The sequence below is a fragment of the Sus scrofa genome, chromosome 9, assembly GCF_054392235.1.
Source record: "Sus scrofa isolate SSC_HxYL_T2T_F1_AM1 chromosome 9, Sscrofa_HxYL_maternal_Yorkshire_Landrace_v2.0, whole genome shotgun sequence".
Classification (NCBI taxonomy): domain Eukaryota; kingdom Metazoa; phylum Chordata; class Mammalia; order Artiodactyla; family Suidae; genus Sus; species Sus scrofa.
The window spans coordinates 114213588-114233839 of NC_139391.1; the positions used below are offsets into that span (position 1 = coordinate 114213588).

The following is a 20252-nucleotide window of genomic DNA, read 5'->3' on the forward strand; positions in this document are numbered from 1 at the left end:
ACAGCTCACGGCAATGCTGGATCCTTAACCCTCTGAGCAAGGCCAGGGATCGAACCCACAATCTCATGGTTCCTAGTTGGATTCATTAACCACTGTGCCACCATGGGAACTCTAATTTTTATTTTCTAAGATAAAAAATTAAATTCTTTGGCTATGGCCATGGCATGCGGAAGTTTCTGGGCCAGAGATGAAACCCATGCCATAACAGTGACAATGCCATATCCTTGATGGCTAGGCCACCAGGGAACTCCAAATCATAAACTGTTTTGATTAAGAGAAGCTGTTTTCATGTCCTGGTTGAAAATCATAGTAGTGTCATTTCATCTATGAAACTAAATAAATCTTTTGAATGAGAAATTTAAGAATTGGATGTATTTACAAATCCTCATCCATTTAGTAGTCCATAATGGTTTCTTTCTGCTAGTGTATGAATATTCAGTGCTGCATCTTAATACTTACTGGGCTATGATGTGGTGGGGGACTGTGAGAAGACCTGATTTGTCTGCCTTCAGGTGGGAAGGAGCAGGGGAGAGGAGCAGAAAGCGCTAATGTTTGAGGGCATGAAGGCTTCTGCCCACCAGGCACAGAGGAAGGTGAGTCTGGTTTTTGAAACTTTGGGGTAGCTGGTGTTATCCTCAGTGTTTGGATAAGGTCTTTAAGGCACTATCAGCTTCCTTAATAAAAGGAAATTCCAGAGGATCCTGCTGTCCCTGAGGCTCAGCTCCTCCTGGGTTCTCTGTGATGTAGTGGCTCGCCCTCCCTTCCTCTGCTCAGGCAGGGCAGCCACCTTTCCTCTTCATACCTGACTTTATAGTCAGTGCATTTTAATACATCTGGTTTTTGTTTGTTTTTAAATCTACCAGGCACACAAATGGGTAAAAATGGTTCTTAAAACTGAAGAATTTACAGTGGGGGTGAAGTGGGGTGAAGAAGTTGAAAATGGGACTTTAAAATGTTATAAATACTACGATAATCAGAGGGAGTTTGTCTTATGTAAAACATCCTTCTAGATGGTGCCTTAAGTTTTGTTGTTTTTTTTCATGGATCTGTTACCCCTATAGTTTCAAAGAATAGTCTGCATATTTTTATTTCTAATCTTAACTTAGAGGTCATGACTCTTATATTTTGATAATTTCCCCTCAGTGAATCACTGTGCCTTTTCTCATTCTCTCTCTATTGTGCACATTTACCAGATTGCCCTACAGCTTAAAACTTAGTACTTCTTTATTTGGAACAACTTTGTGAAATTTATAAACATGGAAATTTATCCATACATGCCCTCCTATAGTTTGGTTCCAAATCAACTTTTAAATGTTCTGTGATCTAACAACTTGTTAGTTCAGTAACAGCTTTGGTTTTATGCTGACGTATTTCTTTGGAGACGTTATGGTAGAAACAGCGTAGAAGGTATTCCAGAATGTTAGACACAGAGGGCTCTAGTACAAAACATGAAGTGCTAACTAATGTAGTGATACCTCTTCATCACGACATGGGAAATGCATCTTCAAAAATGAACTGTATATTGTACATCAAAGAAAATGAAAACCGTGTTCCCAGTGTGTGTTTTATCAGGTACAGTGGTTACCTCCAAGGACCAAGAAGATTTTGTGGAGGCAGTGAATGGGACTGGTTGTGTTTAGTTTATAAGCTTTTTTTTTTTTTTTTTTTCCTTTTCTTTTCCCCTCCCCCTCCCGGGCTGTACCAGCAGCTCCTATGGAGGTTCCCAGGCTAGAGGTCAAATAGGAGCTACAGCCACTGGCCTACAGCACAGCCACAGCAACACAGGATCTGAGAGCCACATCTGTGACCTACACCACAGGTCAGGACAACACCCGAGAACCTTAACCCACTGAGAGGCCAGAGATGGAACCGCAGTGTTTTTCCCTGTGCCACAGCAGGAACTCCATGATAAGTTTATAAGCTAATGAAGCAATGGATAATCCCTTTTTATCTGATTGCTCTCCTGTCTAGTTCCTAGGCTTCTGAAGTGCTAAATGTCAAAAAATAATTCTCATGGAATTACTTGAGCTCACCTGTTAACTAACAAATGTAAAAGCAAATAATTGCCACAAAGTTATTTTAAAAATAAAACTCCAGGCTCTTCCTAACTGGTGTCTTTTTGCCCTACCTCACAGTCTCCCTAGCTTCTCCCACACTATCTCTAGTACCTCAGAGCTGGGGTTGTCTGTGGAATTTAGTCTTCCCAGTTCTGAGGACTGTCATTTTTGTTCTACTCTTCAACCCGTAGGCAAGGTCACACCTTAAATCTTTTACAGGAATAGCCCTGTCTCTGATCTCATTCAACTGTATTTATCATAAATTCTGAAATCTCTTCATTCTTCTCATTCCCTTAGCCCTTGTAACTTGGGTTCTTTACCTAATTTGGGATCCACCTTTGTTGACAGTGTCTGCTTGGGGCATCTCTGCCTTACAGCCCTGGTCCAGCTGTCTCTGGCTCTTACCTGAGTCCTTTCCGTTTTGAAATCCCAACTCAACTTTTAAGGTTGAGTTGTCACCTTTTCGGCCATCCTTTTGCAGTTCCTTACCTGCCTCCCACCCCCATACTTTTGTGTATTCATCTCACATTGTAATGTATGTTCTTTTAGGCCTTTGCAGGTAGGATATAAGCTCAGCAAGGGCAAGTTCTGCATTTCATTCATCTTTGTGTATTCATTGCCTGATTCGTAATAGTCATTTATCACTGGCTTTCTTTGCCCTTCTTTCAGCTCTGAATAATCCACCATTTGCTTTCTTCATCATTGTTTGGGGGTGGAGTAGTCTTACAGAAAGTTACCCTCTAACTCCTGGGCTCTTTGTCTTTCTCTAATTCCTCTCCTAAGGCAGTTTTCTCTCTGCCTCAGGGCTTACGTAAACAGGTTAGTGAAACCCTAATCTGTTATTCAAACCAGAAAGTCATCTTCCCGCATATCGAAATCAACACCAAGTTTTCTAAGTGACTCTCAAAATAATTTACTTTCTTTCATCACTAGCGTCGTTGTAGAAGCTGCATCCTTTCTTGTCTGTCGACAGATCTGCCTGCTGTCCAGTCTAACCTGAGTTTACCTTTGCATTTTATTCTCCTCTACCCCTCCTCCTATGCTATGCTGCAGTTAGCTGGGCTTTCCAAAAATACAAATCTCCCTCCTCCTCTTTTACTTAAAACCTCAATGGCTTTCCTTTACACTTCAGTAAATTAAAGCAAAATTCTCTAAATGGGTGGCATCTTTTCACCATCTGATGGAGGAATGTCCTAATCTTTTGAAGATGCAAGTATGATTTTAACACTTTGATGAGAAAATGTTTTGGAAGAGGATGCTTGTTTAGACTCTCTAGTGTGAATCTGGTAGACTACAGGGCTGGACCACTTTGCAGGCAGTTGGCTTCTAGGGCCTCTGAAACTAAAAATGAGGTCAGAGAGGGTCTTGCCTTCCTTCTCCTGGCTAGCAGAGAAACCTCCAAGTGAGTAAAGGTGTACAAGAGGCAAAATCACAGACTTTCATCTCAGTGTTGAAGCTGAGAAGCATGGGTAAAAGTGTGGGTAGGGGGAATGCTTTAATTTATGCATTCATCATATATTGTATATTTTCTGCTTTTAGTGTGGAATGTAAATTTTACTTTTTTGGATTTATCTTTTTCAATTATTCATTTATCCCTGTAACTGCTAACTTAATGAAAAATTTGGAATATATGTCTACATTTTTTTTTCAGTCCACAAGTGTGCATCTCATAGCTTATTATTGTATGTTCTTAATTCCTGTAATGGGTCATATTTCTGTAGGTTGACTGCAATTTAGGAGTGGAGTATCTTTATAAATAAAAATGTATTTGAAAAGTTGTATTAGATAAAATTTATACTTTGAATGAAATGTTTGTTTAACCATGCAGAACAAATGAGCAGCCTTGCAAATATCAACAGCATAGTTATGTATCATTTCTTTTGTTGATTGTTAGTTTGCTGGGGATTAAAACACAAGCGATCATATTCAGGTTGGTTAGATTAGTGATTTTAATATGAAACCATTGCTTTTAGAATAATCATGGGCCAGACTGGGAAGAAATCTGAGAAGGGACCAGTTTGTTGGCGGAAGCGTGTAAAATCAGAGTACATGCGACTGCGACAGCTCAAGAGGTTCAGGCGAGCTGACGAAGTGAAGGTATACCTTTGTCTTCTGTGAAAATGCATCTGCAATAAAAGATAGCTCCCCCCAAAATAAATTTTAATTTGAAAGGGTGAAAGGTCTTATTTACAATAAAATAAATGAAGATTTGGAAGCTAAGGTCCTTAGTCTGTTTTAACATAAAAATTGTACCATGCATATTAGTGAAATGGAAAGATTTTAGTCTGATGATTATTCAGCCTACTCAGAAATCGCCATCTTTTCATTCTATCTTTTGTACTGCATGTGTAGACCCAGGACCCAAATATAAAGGAATGTGTTTCAAGGTATTATGTTTCTAAAGTCATTGTGATTTAGAAACATACAGATATGTACAAAGTTAACAAAGAAAGGATAGAAAGAGTTTCTTATTCCCCTCCTACTTTTAGTAAAGTAATTGATCTGGTGTTTTTTGTTATTTAAATGTGGGAAACTAGAGTATAAAATCCATATGGTTTTGAAGGAAGGTCCCTGATATTTTTGAGAAATCACTAGGTTTTTACTTTCATTAGGGATAGTACAAATTTTCTAACAATGAACACTTTTTTTTTTCTCCTCTCCATTTTTTTAAAAGAGTATGTTTAGTTCCAATCGTCAGAAAATTTTGGAAAGAACAGAAATCTTAAACCAAGAGTGGAAACAGCGAAGGATCCAGCCTGTTCACATCCTGACATCTGTGAGCTCATTGCGCGGGACCAGGGAGGTTGGTGAACTCATGCGCTGTCGTCATTATCAGTGCATTTTGGTTTTTGCTGTTGGAATGTTGGTTAGTTATTGAAAGGAAGGCATTGACCTCAGGATGTCCCTTGTTTTATTGCTATTTCTCTTTAATGTGCAACTGTTAATGGCTGCTGGATATTCCTACAACAAAGCTCTTATGTTCAGAATATACTTTCACTGTGATTAGGTAGATTCCTGTTTTATAAGACTGCTCTTAAAATATGTTTAATATTAAATACTCTTGAATGTCCTCATCAGATCACAAGTTAGAGCAAGGCTTTCTGATGCACTCTTGTCTTTTTCTCCCCCTTAATATGAATTAGTTATGCTGTAAGAAATTTTTCTTTTTTATCCATGTTCACAGACTAAAAGAGCTATTTATTTTATATTTTGTTCAAATTCTAAGGCTCTCTGTATAAGAATTTTTAAATTTAGGGGTTGAGAGATCAGAATTTTCTTTTTTAATAGCCTTTTTTGAATGAGGTAGATCTTAAATCACTCCCCAAAATTACGGTTTTCAAAGGAAGGCAATAAATCTATGGTAGATTTTATAATTAAAAAACACATTAAAATATAGTGGCATGGAGTTCCCATTGTGGCTCAGTAGAATCCATCTAGTATCCATGAGGATGTGGGTTCAATCCCTGGCTTCATTCAGTGGGTCAGGGATCCGGCATTGCTGTGAGCTCTAGTGTATGTGGCAGATGACGCTTGGATCCTACATTGCTGTGGCCTGCATTGCTGGCAGCTGTAGCTCTGACTCCTAGCCTGGGAACTTCCATATGCCATGGGTGCAGCCCAAAAAGACCAAAAAACAAAACAAAACCCAATATAACAACAACAACAAAAAAAACCCACAGTGGCGAGAAGATAAAAAGAAAATGGTGGAAACTTAACACATTGTAGAACTAATCAGTAGGATTTTGGTTAAAGCATTTCTATTTAAGTGTCTGTTTTATATAGGAAGATCTGGCCTTTAATATGGAGTGCTATTTGAATGGGAAGAAAGTGATTTGAAATTTAGATTACACCATGTAGTAGATGATTGTTGACCTGGGTGTCTAAACATGGGAGGCATCTAAACAGTGGAATTAAAAAAAATATTTTCGGAGTTCCCGTTGTGGCTCAGTGGAAACAAATCTGACTGGTATCCGTGAGGATGCAGGTTCAATCCCTGGCCTCACTCAGTGGGTTAAGGATCTGTTGCCAGGAGCTGTGGTATAGGTTGCAGATGTGGCTCAGATCCAGCATTGCTGTGGCTGTGGCATAGCCTGGTGGCTGCAGCTCTGATTTGACCCCTAGCCTGGGAACCTCCATATGCCATAGGTGTGGCTCTAAAAAGACAAAAAAAAAAAAAAATGTTTTCAGTGAGTAGCCATTTTTCATATGATACTGTAATACACAGGCACTAATTTGCTGTTATATGAGACCTGTTGAGATTGACACACTGGCTTCAAGACTGGTCAGTGCTGTCACAGTAGCTCAGCCTAGTGGTGGTTTCAGTGATGGTGTTGGTGGTCTTGATGGTGACACATGACTTAGGATGATTCTTATTTATGCATTTTGTCAGGGGACAGTTCTTTAAAGCTCTGACTTGCAATTGTATAAATATGTATTATTTTATTGATACCTTCCAATCATCTGGAACAGGTCAAGGCCTACGTATGAAAGGGATTCTCTCCTGTGCCAGTCAGAACCTTCTCAGGGGATCAGGATGGAGCCTCTAACTAAATGTTTTGAAAGTTTGTCTGGTGACCTTTGGAAATTTTGAGGTGAAGGAAAAAAAAAAAAAAAACCTCATTTTTTTTCTCCCTGGAGGAGTAAATCTTAGAAATTGAGAGAAATAAAGTTAGGAACACATGGAATATTTTTGCCACCCATTACAGATCTTAAAATGATACTGAAAGCTCAACCCACATTTATAATAAAAGGTAACAGTAGTAATGATTTCTGGTTATTCTACCTCATTTTATATTTGTGATGGTTGTATAACCCTTTTTTTATTCTTAGATGGGGAAACTGAGCCTTAGTAGAATTAAGTCAATTTGCTTGCTCTGACGATCTGATGTGGGCCCAGAAGAGTACACTTTGCTTAGACACATTAAGAAATTACTAAATTTCATTATTTATTAAAACTTGAATTGCTCATGATAAAAATTTTGGTGTTAAATTTAAGAGTACAGTTTATTCAAATGAATATTTATTAATTGAATTTTGCTTTTAATTTTGTCAAGTAGAGATAAAAGTCATTGAATGTAAAGGTATCTAACTTTTTGTTGAGTTTATGTGAGAAATTAGAAGAAGAAATTAGCATTTTAATAAAACAGGTGTTTTCTAAACTTAGTACCCCACACAAGTTGAGAAAAAAACATTTTCACAAGATAGGCAGGGAAAGGAGGAAAGTAATCCCTAGCCTTAAGAATTTAATTTTTGTTGCATGAAGTTTGACCTGGTCAAGCATATTCATTTTTGAGCCACTCTCTGATAGTTGATTCTGCTTCAAGTGATTTGTCTTTAACTCCTCCACACCCTTTAAAACCATCATCACTGACTTGTGGAAACTGAAGGTTTATATAGTTTGTGGTAAGCTTTTTGGTGTTATTACAATAAATAAAAAAATTTTAGGGCTGAAAAGGACTTCAGTGCTCTCTAATCTCTCTACTTTTCAGATGAGAATGTATCTCTTTATTTTTTCTTCAGTTTGAGCATTTCCAGCTATATATCAGTTTCTTTTGTATGTTTTAGAAGTTGGAGTCTGAAGTAGGTCAGAGCAGGAGGATAAATAAGGTTAACACTGTTTTGCAAAAACTTTCCTAGTACTAGGCTTGTAGGCTTGGCAGAATTTGGCACTGCACCATTGATCCCAATACCGAAAATCTATGGCTTTCAATGTTTGGAAGTACTGTTATAACATTGTCTTAATTAACTCCTTATTTTTATAAGCCGATCCTTTGTAAGTGCTGTCTTCAGCTTAAATCCTTTGAGCATGATGAATCAGTGACAGTTTTCAATTATCCACTCCAGTCTTATACCATATTCCCTTTTGTATTTAAAGCAGTGGATATGCTCAGTTTTAAAATGATCAATTTTATGTAGGTTATTTTCATGAAGAAAGTCTGATGCTTTTATTTTCTGATCTAGTGGAGTGGCTGTGGTAGATGCTGACTCAAGATCAGGAGCTTGAATCCCAGAGGCCCCATCTTTAGTCTGTTGCTCTTTTGTGTGTGTTGTTAGGAGATGGGGGGGGGGTGCTTATTTTTTGGTCTTGAAGTTACAGAACTTAAACAGTGTTCCCCTTAGGATTTTAATACAGAGTGTGGGTCTATTTTTTTCTCATTTAAAATACTTCTGACTTCTTGAAGAAAGTGGCTGTACGATGCTTTATATTTATATCCTTTGCTCTTCAGTTTATCTTTTTAAGGAGCATTCAGCTTAAAAATGATAAAGGCCAAGGAGTGTACACCTTGTCATATCAGTGAAACTTTTATCCTCTGTAAGACTGCACATTGGTAATCATGTTCTTCAGTGTGTCTTTTTCCAGTTTTGCTGAAGAAACTGGTTTAGAAGCTACTCTTTTAGTTCTTAGTGCATTTCTTTTTTACATTTTTCATTTCTTGTTAAAAACAGAAAGGTACTTTTCCCCTTCATTGACTCCTGATGTCAAGATTTTTATTACCTGTACATAATGACTTTGAAAGGGAAGCTTGCCCAAGTGATGTCTGTCTTCTGGGCAAGTGGTGTGATTGGGTTAGTAATTTAAAAATATTTCTGCCAGTATGCATTTTTAGATTCCCAGGAGAATGTCATATTTTTGTAAGAATTCTGTGTTGTTTTCTAATGAAAGAGTGAGAACTATGGGGCTTCTTAAGAATGTTTAATACATAAGCAGCATCAGAAAGACCCCCTGGTTCTCATATTCATGAAGAATTAAAAATACTAAGGAATTTTCAGTACATACAGGTTTTTTCTTCCTAGTGATATCTGAAATGATTCTAAGTTCATCATCTCTCATTTGATATTTGCAAATGAATTTTTTTGGAGAGGCTTCTATCAAAGTTAGCAGAATGTGTAAGTTCGTTCATAAGTTTGCACTTATTTTGTTGAAGAAGAAAAGCATTGTTTTCTTTACATGTAAATACTTGATTGCATTATTTATTGATGTGGTAATATGCTTTCCTCTGGATTGTAAGTAGAAATTCAGTTACTATGTACAGAGAAAAAATAACATGCTTGTGTACTCAATGTATACTTTTGTGCTCTTTACTTAAATATAGTCTTAACTTTCAACACAGTAACTGCTTTTTTCCCTTTGTAAATCTCAGGATTATAGGACCAATATGTCCCACTCTGGTTTGAGCAGTTGTGGCAGGGAGCCGGGTTTTTTTTTCCCACATGTTAGACATAGATGAGTGGCTTTCATCTTTAAAGGCTGTCTTTACTCTCAGTCTGAACATATCCATCTTTTCTTGGTTCCTTAAGGAGCTGTTTTCTAAGTTGCTTTCTGTTGCCCTTACCCTCTCCTAACCATTTATCGGTGGAGTCTTATGTTGACCTTCCCATTCTTCCTGCCATGTAGTTTTTTCAGGTCATGGCAGCCTTCCCTTCCTTTCTGGTTTTCTTTTGGCTGAAATAGATGGAACATTACTTAAATGAACATAAAGGAGTTGTTATATCATATGCTTATGATGTTTGTATTCATATTTTAAATTTAACATTATATATCTTAAGCTTAAAAAGTATACTTTTCAAAAATGTCAAATATTTATTTTATACAGCTAAGTAAACCAGAAGTTGTGTTTAATTTGCTTTTCTTTCTCTTAGAATACTGCTATAGTTTGTGTTTTAAAAATTGTTGTTAAATTGACTATTACAAAGATCAAGTTTCTTCCCAAAATGCAAAACCAAATTTTGACAGCTATTAAAAACAAACAGAATGAACCCAAACCCAAAGGAATGTTTGTAGAGTCTGCAGTGTTAAAATTTGTTTTATTGCTCTGAAGGAGTAAGAAAATTTTATTAGACTTAGAACTTCTGTTAGAATTTAGCTTGATATTGTAGATTATAATCCTAAGCAGTGGATTTAAATTATTTTTTCTTCTCTTACTAAATTTCATTAAAAAATATTTGAGTACCATTTTGGGAGGGTTGCATAGATTTCACGAGCTACCTTGGAAACCAATGAGGCAGTTTTATATCATCTAATGTGAATATCTTTTGGGTTAATGAAACTTTTGTGGTTTTTAAAAAATATTTTTCTTTAATTAAAAGGTCATTGCAAAATGCTAATTGTATTAATTCAAATGACACAGAAATACATGAAATAAGCAGCAGAGGTCTCTGTAGTCCAACCCCTGTGACTTTTATCCTTTCAGATTTCTTTTTCTTATATGATAACATGTTAATAATAACAGTAGTATACATTCTATTTTAAAACGTTACTCCCAGATAAAACATGCCTGCCTTTTGGGACCATCACTTTACAAACTTTGTCCAGGTCTTCAGTCTCTTCCAGCAATGCACAGTGCTTGTCCTATGGATATTCCATAATGAATTGCCCTATTCATAATTGATGAACATTTAGGTTTTTATTTTTTCCTTTTGCAATTAGCATTTCAGTGAATATCCTTCATACACATCTTTGCATCTTTTGAGTGATTTTGGTAGGAAAAGTTCCTAAAACAGTATTACTAGGTCAAGAGGATGTGCATATTTAAAATTTTAATAGATATAACTCAGTTGCCCCCTCAAAGGTTTTACGAACACCCTCACCACCTTTTGATAGAAGTTTCTGTTTATCTGTATTCCCAGCATAAAGTGTTAATCTTATTAAACTTTGTCAGTGTGTTAGGTAAAACATCTCTGCAATTTGTTTGCATTTCTTTATTTCTTTTTATTTTTGTTTTTATTCTTTTTGGTCTTTTTAGAGCTTCACTTTCGGCATATGGAAGTTCTAAGGCTAGGGATTGAATCCAAGCTGCAGCTGCCACCCTATACCACAGCCACAGCCAGATCTGAGCCAGAGTCTGCAATCTACACCACAGCTCAAGGCAACTCCAGATCCTTAACCCACCCTGCGAGGCCAGGGGTTGCACCAGGTTCTCATGGATACTAGTGGGGATTTTTACTGCAGAGCCACAAAGGGAACTCCTGTTTGCCTTTGTTTAATCAGTGAAGTTATGTACCCATTGTTTGTTTATATTTCTTTTATGAATTGACTGTTACTGTCTTGCATCTTTTAAAATTGGGTTGGACTTTTTCTTATGATTTTTTTAAAGGACTTTTTGTATAGTTTTGAATCATCTGTTCTGCAGACACCCTTCCCCCTATTTTTTTTTTTTTTTTTTTTTTTTGTCTTTTGTTGTTGCTATTTCTTGGGCCGCTCCCGCGGCATATGGAGGTTCCCAGGCTAGGGGTTGAATCGGAGCTGTAGCCACTGGCCTACGCCAGAGCCACAGCAACGCTGGATGCGAGCCACGTCTGCAACCTACACCACAGCTCACAGCAACGCCGGATCATTAACCCACTGAGCAAGGGCAGGGACCGAACCCGCAACCTCATGGTTCTTAGTCGGATTCGTTAACCACTGCGCCACACGGGAACTCCCCTTCCCCCTATTTTAACGTTATCTCTGGTATAATTTGGTTCTGCTGAAGCTTTCAATGTTTATGTGGTCAAATTAGAATCTCTTCTTTGATATCTGTGTTTCTTAAAGGCTTACAAAAGCCTTTCTTGGCTTCAAGATTATAAACTTTTTCCTTTTTTTTTTCTTTTTTGGGCCGTACCCATGGCATATGGAGGTTCCAAGACTAAGGGTCGGATTGGACCTGTAGCCTCTGGCATGCACCACAGCCATAGCAACTCAGATCCAATCTGTGTCTGCAGTCTACACCACAGCTCTCGGCAACATCGGATCCTTTAACCCACTGAGCAAGGTCAGGGATTGAACCTGCATCCTCATGGATACTAGTTCCGTTCATTACTGCTGAGCCACAGTGGGAACTCCTATCTTTGCTTTTAATTGTTTCATTTCTATATTTTAATATCATTTAACCTACTGGGAATTTCCTCTGGTATAGTGAGTGAGCGGGGGATTTTGTTTTTAATTTTTTTCTATGTAGCTTTGTTGTTGTTTCTACACTATTCACTAAATAATCAGTGAGTGATTAAGAAGCTGCTAAATAAATCTGTTCTGCAAAGATCCACAGAATTGGCCTCCCTGATTGGTGGTCACTGGAGCAAATTTAGCACCTGAGCAGAGACTTGGCCCTTCCCTTCTGGGACGTGGTCCACACCAGTCCTGCCTCTTCACCCCGGCTAGCGCCGATACTCTGGGCTCCCATGTCCACTCAAGGGAGCGAGGCTTCAGTGGCCATGCTGCCATGGCTGAGGGAAACTGACTTTATTCTTTGTTCCGCTTCTTAGTTTTTTCTTCTCTTTCCCTTCCTTCCTCCCCCCCTCCCTCCCTACCTCCTTCCCTTCCTCCCTCCTTTCTTTCTTTCTTTGGTAGAAATAGTCTTATTTATCATCACAGGACTTAGTGAATTAGGGGATTGAATTTGCATGTCATAGAAAAATGTGGCTCTGGTTACCTGCTTCTTGTGCTTTGTTGAGTGTTTTTGTGGTTTTACCAACTTATGTCCTGTGACGGTTGTTCTGTTTCTGATCTCCAGTATTTTAGCAAAGATGCAGATTACAAGATGATTTACCCTGGCAGCCCCCTTCAGACCCAGACTGCCTTAGGTTTTCATAGTTATTTACTGTATTAACTAGGCTTTTGTATTTATGATCTTTATTCAGGATCAGGCTTCTGAAGCTAGGATGCAGGGAGGGGCTTGAAGGGTCCAAACTTCACCAGATGTTACTTGTTCTGTGTTAAATTTTATATATGTCCCCCTCGCCCTGCCTTAGAAGAAGTGGAAGATGCTTAGAGTGGCATCTCCTGTGGTTACATGACCTAGAGGAAGAGCCTCATGTTGCCTGGTGGAGGTGCTTCCCAAGTCTACACAGCTCTGCAACATATGCATTCAGTAATGAAATTTGAAATAACTTAATGTCTGGTTTGAGCTACTCTTTTATTCTTTAGCTCCAACACCCTCGACTGCTTACATATGTCTGTGTCAAGATCTGATCAGGATGTTTTATTTCTGACTGTCTTCTGCTGGAGCTGCACATCTTCTTTAACCACGCTTCTAATCATCCTTCTAAACCTGGTTATCAACTCACTTCTCCTATAAGCTTTTCTTGACTCAGACTTGATATTTATCTCATTCCAGTTTTTTCTTCAGTACTCCTTTCACCTAAAAGCAGTCTGAGATCTTGGTGTGCCATCTTTTCTCTACTCAAATCTTGAAGTATATGGGTAGTTTCCAAAATCTTCCTCAGCTTTTCCCTAGTTGGGTGGCAGCTAATGCTTTCTATTCTATACCTCAGATGTGAGATAGTTCTTTAGTATTTTCACTGGGAAAAGCTAAAAGATGTTAGGCAATATCAACAATTCATTGTGTCTTTGGCTTGAATTTGGACCAACCAGGATCCAAGAATATTTTTAAGTTGGCTAACTGTATTTTCCCTTACTATACAGACTTAACCCCTCTAATGTTAAAGATTGTTCAGAGGCCGAATGGCTGTGGCTTTCGCCCTTTGGGATGTCCCATAAGATGGGGAGTCATACCTGCCTCATAGGGTAGTGGTGAATTTTAAAGAAGTTAACTTTGGTAAAGTCTCTAGCACAGTGCTTGGCACATAGTAGGGTGTGTTAATTTCTTTCCCTTCCCTGCAGGCCATTCACCTGCTCTTCCCTCTACGATTTTCCATAACACAGTTTTTACTTGGAACCAGCCTTCTGCCAAGAGTCTCAGTTTGGTTGTGTACTCCTACAACTACTATTTTTGGCTTGACTTCCCTCTCCAGCTCCCAGTGGTCCAGCCACACAGTCGCCTATTGTACCAGCTGGTTGATGTAAGTCTATCCATCCTCAGAGGAACCTGGTTACTTACCAGTAAGCTGTGTTTCTCTGAAAGTGTAGCATCCTTGATAACTAATATGGTTGTTTTTTTTCTTTACCATCAATAATGGATTATCAACAACAACTTCCTTGTGTGATCCTCAAGTTGGAACTAGAATTAGAGAGTTAATCTGTAGATACAGGTCTCCTAGTAAGTTTCTGAGTCCAGGACGTATGACTCTGATCAGGTAAAATGCCTTGGAGACCCATGAGGTCAAAATCCTATTCAGTACTCTGTGTAAAATGAGACTTAAATAATATTAAACTGTCAAGGATGATACATTTTCAAAGAAAAAAAGTTACTGGTAAGTAACTGGGATTTTTGAGTAATTTTCCTATAAGTCAATAAATAAGAATTCCCAAACTTGTTTGATTAACAAATGCTCTTGCATTTGAATATTATTTCATAAAAGAAGAGAATATGGTTATTAAAGTCAATAGTTAAAGAATGGGATAGGTTTTTAGAGAGTAATGTATAGATAATGAGGTGGGTGTAGGCCTTCAGTTTTCCAAATAGGTATTCTCTTAGCTTTAAAGAGAAATTGAAGTTGAAGTCTCCATTAGGGAAAAATCAACAAATGTGATCTGTTCATTCCAGAAACATTTTTTGAGTGCCTACTCTTTTTTGAGACACTGTGCTGAGTATTGTTATGAGATGGAGAGGTAAAACCACACTCTGCCTCAGCTCCTTTTGCCCTCAGAGAGCTTATTTCTGGCCCCTTGGTCTCGCTTGTGTGACACAGAACTGAGATGATGGGTCATGGGATATGACAGGTGTGGGATTGGAGGGAGAACTTAGTGCTACAGCCTTTGCCATCTTATTTTCTGTGCTTCTCTAAGTTCTTTCTGTTCACGGAAATATCAGCTGACCTCATTCATGAGACTCACAGCATTTCTACACTAGGGCAAACAGGTGAAACAGAGCCAGTGTCCCTCCAGTCTGGGATTTGAATAGAATACTCAGCTGTCCTACGTTAAGTGTGACTTTGGATTTGGATGTTAAAGCAGGTGAATAAGTCAGAATTGGAGAGGCAGCCACTCACTCCCCTCATCCCTCCAGACTTTAAGGGGGGTCAGTCTGCAGAATTAAAGTCACAGAACTAATTTACCTTTACCAAGTGAAAAAAATCACAAACACTTATTGTTTGCAAGGAATGAAATTATTTTGTTCTTAAATTCCCTGGACAGTGTATAGTACTTTACTCTGCAATTATAACCACTCCTTGCCCCAAAGTTGCCTGGTGAAGTAAAGAAGAAGGAATGAAGACGTGGTAGGACTAGGATAAGAGGAGGATGCTGGGGGAGGAGGCGCTCCTATAACAGTGCTGGTGTCTCCCACACAGCACCCATCCAATGAGCATCTCAGGGGCGGGAGCTAGAGCACAGGGATGAAGTGCGTGGGCGTTGGAGTCAGATTTAGTCTTCCATCCTGGCTTGGTAATTTACTGCCTTTCCCACGAGGCATGCTATTTAACTTCTCTGAACCTTAGTCTTCTCCTCATTTGTGAAATTGTGATGCTAAAGACCAAGATGAGGAGTCATTAAGATAATGTATATAAAGCACTTAGCACAGTGCCTGCAACATAGTACGTGCTCAATAAATGTTAACTGCTGTTATTTTGGGGCCAGTGGATGAGGAATTGTATGAGAAACCAAAGAGTGAAACGGAAAGATTGCGGGTTCTAGAGTTTCAGTAAACTGTTCACACCTTCTTACTGAGCTATGAGCTTTCTAGCATTATCTTTATCTTTGCCTTTTTGGAAAACAAATTAATGGATTAATCACTGTCACAGTTCTTCTTAACTACTCTATCTTTAAATCTTTGCTTCCACTGAGGAAGGAGCTTTTTGTGCTGCAGTGACTGTGACTATTGCAAGATTACTCCCTGGCCTGATGCAATGCTGAGGGCCAGGTGTGGCCTGAATGCCAAAGACTTCCACTCTGATTTCACCAAATATAGTCCTGCTATTTTTAAGCCCTCTTAAATAAAAACGAAACAGTTAATAATTATGCGTGTTGTATAGATATGATTTTTTTGGTTTCATTTTACTACTTCAATTCTACTTCTTTTTGCTCTATTTTCATTGATTATATATGCCCAGGGTATTTTTGAGAAGGTACTGGAGATCTGATAATTGGGTAATGATACTCTTTAAGAAAAGCTGGATTCCTAGATAGGATGTAAAATGCTGTGGTATTTGGGCAGGACCTTTACCGTATTTCATTGAATCAAAGACACAAACTTTTTAACATTTTTAACATCGGAAACTGGCATGCTTCTTAGAATCACTATAATAAGGTATTGTTTTAGTTTAATTGGCAGCAACATTTTCTTTAATGATACAGAAAAAATGGTATGTTAAAATTAATGTCATCATAGATTGGATGAAATACGGTATTTCAGGGGAATTTATGCACTTAAAGGGTACAGAAATATAGTATCTGTACAAATGTGGTATCGTGACAGTATGTGTAGTGGTTAAGACAAGGGCTCCACAGTCAGACTTTCTGGGTTTAAATTCTAGCCCTAACTAATATATGACTCTGGGCCAGTTACTTACCCTTTTTTTCTATCTTAGTTTTCTCACCTGTAAAATGGGTGCTAAAAATAGTCCCCATCTTATGGTGTTGTAAATGAGGACTAAATATAAGTCATGTAATGTATTTAAAGGAGCGACTATCACATACAAAGTGCTTAATAACATTAGCTATTATTATCAATAATTTAGAGAGTATGCTTTTGCAGGATTGATTTGAATCTATTTTGTTGTGATTGAAACTCAGATCTATTACCTTTAATATTTGTGTATCATCTGATAATACCAACAAATGACACTTGGGTTTTTAAAAAGGGAAGGTAAAGATAACAGGTTTATATATTCTTATTAAGTGGCATATTTGGTGTATATATATAGTTATTCCATGTGGTTTGAGATGTAAAAGAAATTAAGCATTCAGCTAGGAAGTTCATAGGAAAGCAAAGAATGGTTAATCTGAGGCTAACATAAATGCAATATTGGATTCTTATCAATACTGGTAAGTATGGGAAAGGTTGGAGGGTTTTGAAAATTTGCAAAATCTGAAGCTTTTTTTTTTTTTTTTTTTTTTTTTTTTTTTTCCTCACACTAAGTGAAAGAGGAGAGAATCCTTTTTGGTTTTTATGAATTTACTGTCTTATTAGTAAGGTAAAGAAACTTCCTTTTCAAGTGATGTAAGTAGGCAGCAAGCATCCCTTTATAATATGACTACAGCATCAGGTTGTTCTTTTATTCTTAGGAGTCAATTTTATTTTTTCTGTTCTAGTGTTCAGTGACCAGTGACTTGGATTTTCCAACACAAGTCATCCCGTTAAAGACTCTGAATGCTGTTGCTTCAGTTCCTATAATGTATTCGTGGTCTCCTCTACAGCAGAATTTCATGGTATGTAAATAATGTGTTTTATTTGATAATCTTTGTTTCTTATTTATTTATTTATTTCTCAAATGAATTTATCACATCTGTAATTGTATAATGATCATAACAATCTGATTTCACAGGATTTCCATCCCACAGCCCAAGCACATCCCCCTACCCCCCAAACTGTCTCCTCTGGAGACCATAAGTTTTTCAATGTCTGTGAGTCAGCATCTGTTCTGCAAGGAAGTTCAGTCTGTCCTTTTTTCAGATTCTACATGTCAGTGAAAGCATTTGATGTTGGTGTCTCATTGTATGGCTGACTTCACTTAGCATGATAATTTCTAGGTCCATCCATGTTGCTAAAAATGCTGGTATTTCATTCCTTTTAATGGCTGTGTAATATTCCATTATGTATATGTACCACATATTCTTGATCCACTCCTCTGTCGATGGATATATAGGTTTTTTGCATGTCTTGGCTATTGCAAATAGTGCTGCAATGAACACTGGAGTACATGTGTCTTCACAAGTTGTGGTTTTCTCTGGATAGATGCCCAGGAGTGGGATTGCTGGATCAAATGGTAGTTCTGTGTTTAGTTTTCTGAGGAATCTCCATACTGCTTTCCACAGTGGTTATACCAATTTACAATCCCACCCAACAATGTACTAGTGTTCCTTTTTCTCCACACCCTCTCCAGCACTTATTGTTTATAGACTTTTGGATGATGGCCATTCTGGCTGGTGTAAGGTGGTGTCTCATAGTGGTTTTGATTGCATTTCTCTAATAATGAGTGATGTTGAACAACTTTTTGTGTGTTTTTTGGCCATCTGTATGTCTTCTTTGGAGAACTGTCTGTTTAGATCTTCTGCCCATTTTTGGATAGGGTTGTTTTTTAACCTTTTTTAAAATTGAAGTGTAGTTAATTTACACTGTTGAGTTAGTTTCAGCTGTACAGCAAAGTGATTCAGTGACACACACACACACACACACACACACACACACACACACACACACGTTCCTTTTCAGATTCTGATAGGTTATTACAAGATACTGAGCACAGTTCCCTGTGCTATACAGTAGGTCCTTGTTTATCTCTTGTATATATAGTACCGTGTATATGTTAATCCCAAACTCCTAATTTATTCTCCCCCCCCCCCAGAGTTGTCAGTAAATATTTATGAATTATCCATGGGTTTTGCTGGTGACAAAATTAGGCAGATTATCTTTATTATGGCTAGGATATGTTTTGAGGAGCACAGGTTATAGTGATACAGTTAGAAAGACAAAATACAAAATAACCATTTGATTGTCATTTGATTTTGGTTTGTGTGGGAAATAACTTTCCTAGTTTAAATGGGATCAGTGCAAGTGAGATGTGATGACAGTGAGACTCATTAGTTGGATAGGAGCTTGAGTCTGAATAGGGCAACATATTAACCCCTGAATTTTCATTTTATACCCCAGATGTACTTTTTGTCCCAGTTTTCCTTTTCCTTGTTTGTCTGAGGTACTGTTATCTTTATGTACTTTGCAGGTGTCCTAAATTTGATATGTAGGGCTTATTTGCAAATTTTCCCTTTTCTCGAACCTCTTTTCTGCTTGCTCCTACTTGACAATTCCCTCTGTGTCTCATGGCCCTTCCTCAGTATCCCCTCCTCCCATAGATTGCAGGCCAGCTGTGGGCACCTCATGCTTTAAATAGTTGCCATGTCCTCCTGTCTTAGCCAGTCCATTCTGTCTATCAGAATTATCTTTCTAAAATTCTGTTTTTAACCAATTCCCCGTTTAAAGGCCTCTTAAGACTCAGATCTATCCTTGTTTTAAATTAATCTCCTTATTTAGATACAGACTTGAGAAACTTGTCTTTATCTATAATTATCTATAATGTCTTTTTAGTTCTTCATTGAAAATTCTCTCACCCAATGAACGTCAGCTTGCTGTCCCTGGTCTTCTTAAATACTGTGTTCTCTCTGAACTTTTCTATGATTGGCTCTTCTTTGCTAAGCTATTACCCTCTTTCTTCCCTGTTGTCTTCCAAACCTTGATATAAACTCATCTGTCATCTTTATTATATTACCACTAGCAGTTGTGATATTAATCTTGTTTATCTTAGTATTGAAATATTTTGTTGCTGTGGATTGTTTTATGAATAGGAGTAAATTCTTTTGACATAAACTTTATTTATTTATTTGCTTTTTAGGGCCACGCCTGTGGCATGTGGAAGTTTCCAGGCTAGGGGTCTAATCTGAGCTGTGTCTGAAACCTATACCATAGCTCACAGCAATGCTAGATCTTTAACTCACTGAGCAAGACCAGGGATCAAACCTGCAAACTCATGGATACTAGTCAGATTTGTTTCTGCTGAGCCACAACAGGAACTCCCTGACATAAACTCTAATGGACCATCAATACTTGGTTTTACATTTCTAGAATTTTATTATATTAAATGATTCTTATGAATAAGATCGTCAAGTGAAGTTTGGAGATCCTTACTTAATGTTAGCTTTTTTTTCTTTTTAAAAAAATTATTATTTTTGTCTTTTTATGGCTGCACCTGCGACATATGGACATTTCCAGGCCAGGAGTCGAGTCGGAGCCGCATCTGCGATCTACACCACAGCTCACGGCAATGCCAGATCCTTAACTCATTGAGTGAGGCCAGGGATCAAACCCATGTCCTCATGGATCCTACTCGAGTTCATTAACCCCTGAGCCACGATGGGAACTCCTAGAATTATTATTACTTTTATGGCCGCATCCACGCATATGGAAGTTCCCCGGCCAGGGATTGAATCCAAGCTGCATCTGTGCTTATGCCACATCTGCAGCAATGCCAGATCCCTTAAACCAATGTGCCAAGCAGGGGATTGAACCCAGGCCTCCGCAGGGACTTGGAGGGACTCGGATTCTTAACCCACTGCACCATAGTGGGAACTCCTTTTTTTTTTTTTTTTTTTCTTTTTTTGTATGGTTA

At 38.0% G+C, this 20252-nt stretch overlaps 1 protein-coding gene across 50 annotated transcripts in view; it reads left to right on the top strand.

Moving 5' to 3' along the window:
• Positions 1-20252, top strand: part of EZH2 (enhancer of zeste 2 polycomb repressive complex 2 subunit) — a 66010-nt gene that overhangs the window by 22968 nt on the left and 22790 nt on the right. For 11 of the 50 annotated variants that reach the window (XM_005667765.3, XM_084974417.1, XM_084974398.1 and 8 more), the window contains exons 2-6: positions 513-593; positions 4031-4154; positions 4732-4860; positions 13657-13835; positions 17185-17301. In XM_005667765.3, the coding sequence (XP_005667822.1) occupies positions 17266-17301 (36 nt within the window). In that variant the 5' untranslated portion in view covers positions 513-593; positions 4031-4154; positions 4732-4860; positions 13657-13835; positions 17185-17265. 50 annotated transcript variants of the gene reach the window in all.